The following is a 4,142-nucleotide window of genomic DNA, read 5'->3' as shown; positions in this document are numbered from 1 at the left end:
CGAGGACCCCCAAACTTCTCAGAATCGGAGCCTGATTTCTTGCTGTTGGATGAGCTCCCACACTCGAGGGGAGCACCCAGGATTACCTCAACCTCCCTACCTCAGGGAAGAGCAAGGAGACGAACAGCCTCTTCAACAGGGAATCCGAACAGAAACGCCACTTTCCATCTGGCCAGACTGAAGCACTCACCTACAATTCTCAAACTTTGCTGCTTATTAGTATCACCTGAGAAACTTTTTTTTTTTTAAAGATTTTATTTATTTATTTGAGAGAGAGAGAAGGAGCAGGGGGAGCAGCAGAGGGAGATGGAGGAGCAGCAGAGGGAGATGGAGAAGCAGGCTCCCCGCTGAGCAGGGAGCCCGACTCGAGGCTCGATCTCAGGACCGTGGGATCATGACCGAAGCCGAAGGCAGACACTTAACCAACTGAGCCACCCAGGCGACCCTCACCTGAGAAACTTAAAAAGAATCCCAGGGTCCAGGCTACACCCAATACCAATGAAATCTGAATAGCTGATGGTGGAACAGGTGATGGCAATGTGCTGCCAAGTTTAAGCACCACTGCCCTATGACGTAGGACCCACACGGAGCCCAGCACACATCAGGGAAAGCATGAGGCACGGACTTATTTGTATCCAAGTTTTCTGAGAAAGCAAACACAACTGTGAGAAACCGGAACGCTCAGGGGTGGCTCAGGCTGAGTACACACGAGAACCCTCGCTGGGAGAGGGCTGAAAACGATTTGGCAGATTCCCTAAATCAGTAAATCAGATTCCGATGTAAGTGATCAAGGCCACAGACAGGTAAGTAGGATCCCAGAGTGAGTCTAGGAGACGGGACCCTGTGAAAGGCAGCTGTGACTGGGCCGGCCCCGCTCTCTTTCCGGGCTCTGGGCAGGGAGGGGAGCAGGCGGTTGGCTCAGTAGAACTCTGGAGGAACCTGAGTGGGGACTGGAGCTGGCCGAGGGAAAGGCTCATTTATACTTTTTGGAGGGAAATTCCCGCCGGCCTTGGCCCTTGCTGCCGAAGTTGCGCACCCGGTGGATGACCTGCAGCTGCTGCTCAATGGTCGCTGTGATGTTCACATCATCCGGGATGTGGACATAGCGGACATTACGGCCCGTCACGAAGAGGTCATCCAGCTCGACCTGATGCCCCCAGCGGTCTGTGTAGGTGACGTTGGCCAGGCGGATGTTCATGAAAGCATCCACATTGTCTATGCGTCCGCGGGCCACGCTCTCATCCCGCAGGTCCACGGTGGTTACCTGGCCCTGGAGGCCCTGCAGCAGGATAATCAGGCTGTTCTCAGAGATGGTCCGCTCCTTCACCGAGTGGCTCACTGCCATTCTTCCACACTGAAGACTGCTGGCTGTGGGGGGAGAAGCACACAGATGGGAGCTGTGGCAAGCTAGGGGCTGCAACTGCCAACTCACCTCTACCAGGCTCTAGCACAGACCTCTCCAAGTCGGCCTGGCTCCCCAGTCTCTGTGTCTAAGGAACACCCTTCGGTGCCAGGGGCTTCGTGCATACGTCTCACAGAATCTTCATGCTACCAGGCAAGCGAAGAATTACTTACACTCATTTTGTAAATAAAATATGAGCGAGAGATGTGACTTGCCCAAGGTCACATAGCTGATACCTGGAGGTGCTGGGATTCAAATCTATCACTGCCTGACTCCCAACCTCACACCGCTACTTCTGAACCCTCACTGCAAGGCAGAATCACCTGGTGAGTTTTTACCGGCTGCCACCGCCCCCAGAGGGTCTGATTCATTTGGTCAGGGGTGGGGCCCGGGTATCCTATTTTTAAAAGCTCCACAAGTAATTCTGATGTGCGTCCAAGTTTGAGAACCGCTGCTCTAAAGTGTAGTTTACACCCTTGCCAGTCTGTGGACCAGCACTTTCAGCATCACCCAGGCACTGGCTAGGAATGCAGAAGCCCGGGCGCTTAGGTGGCTCAGCTGGTTAAGTCAGCCTTTGGCTCAGGTCATGATCTCAGCGTCCTGGGATCAAGTCCCAGGTCGGGCTCCTTGCTCAGCCGGGAGCCTGCTTCTCCCTCTCCCTCTGTCCCTCCCGCTGCTTGTGCTCTCTCTCGCTCTCAAATAAAAAATAAATAAAATCTTAAAAAAAAAAAGAAAAAGAGAATGCAGAATCTCTGGTCTCTCCCCAGACTGACTGAAAGAATCTGCACTTTATCACGACCCCTGTATCAATCACCAGTAGTTCTCAAATGTTAGTGTGTATCGGAGTCACCTGAGGACATGTTAAATTGCAGAATGCTGGGCTCCCCTCTCAGTTTCAAACTTACTAGGTCTGGGGTGGTGCCCAGTAATGTAATTTCTAACATGTTTTCAGTTAACACTGATATTGCTGGTCTGGGGCCCATGCTCCCGGAGTGACTGGTCTACACCATGCAGCCACCATGGAAGTAGAAATTTTGGTAAATTGGAAAAAAACAAAAACAAAAAACCGCAACATGGCAGCCTATAAAACAGATAGGTTTTGAAGGCAGAGAAAAATAGGTTGGAATCCTCACTCCACCCACAAACTGTAAACCTAGGACAGTTACTTAATGTCTCTGAACCTGTTTCCACATCTATTAAACCAGAGGCTAAACGAGGCTAACAGAATCTGCCCACACGGAATGTACTTTGCTTTCATCACGTCTTGATGCTGTATTAATGTAACTCTCTTATCTAGCCCCTCTTTTCACACTCTCAGTGGAAGGTGGTGGAACTTTCCCCCCTAAGACCTCACTCAGCCCCTACCCGGGCTGTGCAGGCTGGCATTCAGTGTAGCAAGCCGGACCACACCACCGATGGGGGCGTCGGGCCGGAGGAGTGTAAGGACCCCACCCAGACTTCACCAGAATGCGCCCCGAGGATCAGGGCTGCCCGGAGGGACTGCAAAGGAGCAGTCCCGGGCTCTAGGACGGGCTCTGCCACTTCCCAGGAGAGCGACCTCGAGCAAGCCGCTTAGCTTCTTCAAGCCTGTTAGCCCAGCGGGAAAATGGGGATGGTGACGACCCTTTACTCACGGAGCAGTGGGGGTGGGCGTGGGGAGACGGGCTCTACTCGCAAATCGGGAAGGAAGCGCTTCCCCCGCTCCCCGCGGCTCTCCGGGGTTCCGGGCGCCCCCGCGCTCCGCCCCAGGCTCTGGGACCCACCGCACCGGATTCCTTCCGCTTCCCGGTCCACCCCGCCGCCGAAGCTAGCGGGCGCCTGGCGGGGCGGCCTCCCTCCCGCGGCGGGACCAAGAAGCCATGGCAACAGCTGGGCCACTCTGTCCTCCCCGACCATAGAGAGCGCGGCCGACGCAGGCCCGCGCCACCGCAGACGCGCCCGGAACTACAACCCCCAGAATGCCTCGCGGGCCGCGGGCCGCGGGCCGCGGGCTCGCGCTCGCACTCCGGCGACTCCGGGCCTGCGTCGCGGGGTGTCTCTTTCACTAGAGTCGTTCATTTTTTTTTTTTTTTAACTTTTTTTTTTTTTAAAGATTTTATTTATTTGAGAGAGAGAATGAGATAGAGAGAGAGCATGAGAGGGAGGAGGGTCAGAGGGAGAAGCAGACTTCCCGCTGAGCGGGGAGCCCGATGCGGGACTCGATCCTGGGACTCCAGGATCATGACCTGAGCCGAAGGCAGTCGCTTAACCAACTGAGCCACCCAGGCGCCCGAGCCATTCATTCTTTCAACAAATACTCATTGAACCTCCACCGTGCGTCAGGTCGCCTCCCCGGCTCTGGACACACATCAGTGACCAAGGAGACGAGCTCCCTGATCTGGTGACCCGTAAATCTACTTGGGGGCGGACGTCCATAAGAAAACAAACAAGAGGGGCGCCTGGGTGGCTCAGTCGGTTAAGCGACTGCCTTCGGCTCAGGTCATGATCCCAGGGTCCTTGGATCGAGCCCCACATCGGGCTCCCTGCTCAGCGGGAAGCTTGTTTCTCCCTCTCCCACTCCCCCTGCTTGTGTTCCCTCTCTCGCTGTCTCTCTGTCAAATAAATAATTAAAATCTTAAAAAAAAAAAAACAACAAGAAAATGATAAAAGCCCTTCAGAGAATTAAAATAGGGTGATGTGATAGTGACTGGGTGGCTTTTTATTGAACGATCAGGGATGTCCTGAGAAGGTGACATCTGAG

The 4,142-nt window shown here is 54.2% G+C and overlaps 1 protein-coding gene across 1 annotated transcript; it reads right to left on the bottom strand.

Annotated features, from left to right (window-relative positions):
* Positions 1-235: 235 nt before the first annotated feature.
* On the bottom strand, positions 236-3,660 carry LSM10 (LSM10, U7 small nuclear RNA associated). Its single transcript, XM_045895455.3, has 2 exons — positions 3,037-3,660; positions 236-1,368 (listed from the first exon to the last, which is right to left on the bottom strand). Exons 1-2 carry the CDS (start codon positions 3,296-3,298, stop codon positions 974-976), a joined length of 657 nt encoding a protein of 218 aa, XP_045751411.1. The 5' UTR covers positions 3,299-3,660; the 3' UTR covers positions 236-973.
* Between the last annotated feature and the right edge of the window lie 482 nt (positions 3,661-4,142).

This window comes from Mirounga angustirostris, unplaced genomic scaffold (assembly GCF_029215605.1).
Source record: "Mirounga angustirostris isolate CCGP_5_RB_7025 unplaced genomic scaffold, mMirAng1.0.hap1 SCAF_4, whole genome shotgun sequence".
NCBI lineage: Eukaryota > Metazoa > Chordata > Mammalia > Carnivora > Phocidae > Mirounga > Mirounga angustirostris.
The sequence above is the reverse complement of the archived record's forward strand: the minus strand, read 5'-3'. Positions and strand labels throughout refer to the sequence as shown.

Excerpts from the sequence above, each read along its gene's own strand:
- LSM10 (XM_045895455.3), bottom strand. The coding sequence starts at position 3,298 with ATGGTCGGGGAGGACAGAGTGGCCCAGCTGTTGCCATGGCTTCTTGGT. Across the intron at positions 1,369-3,036 it reads ACGCCCACCCCCACTGCTCC|CCAGCAGTCTTCAGTGTGGA; the intron begins GTGAGTAAAGGG and ends CTCCCCCCACAG.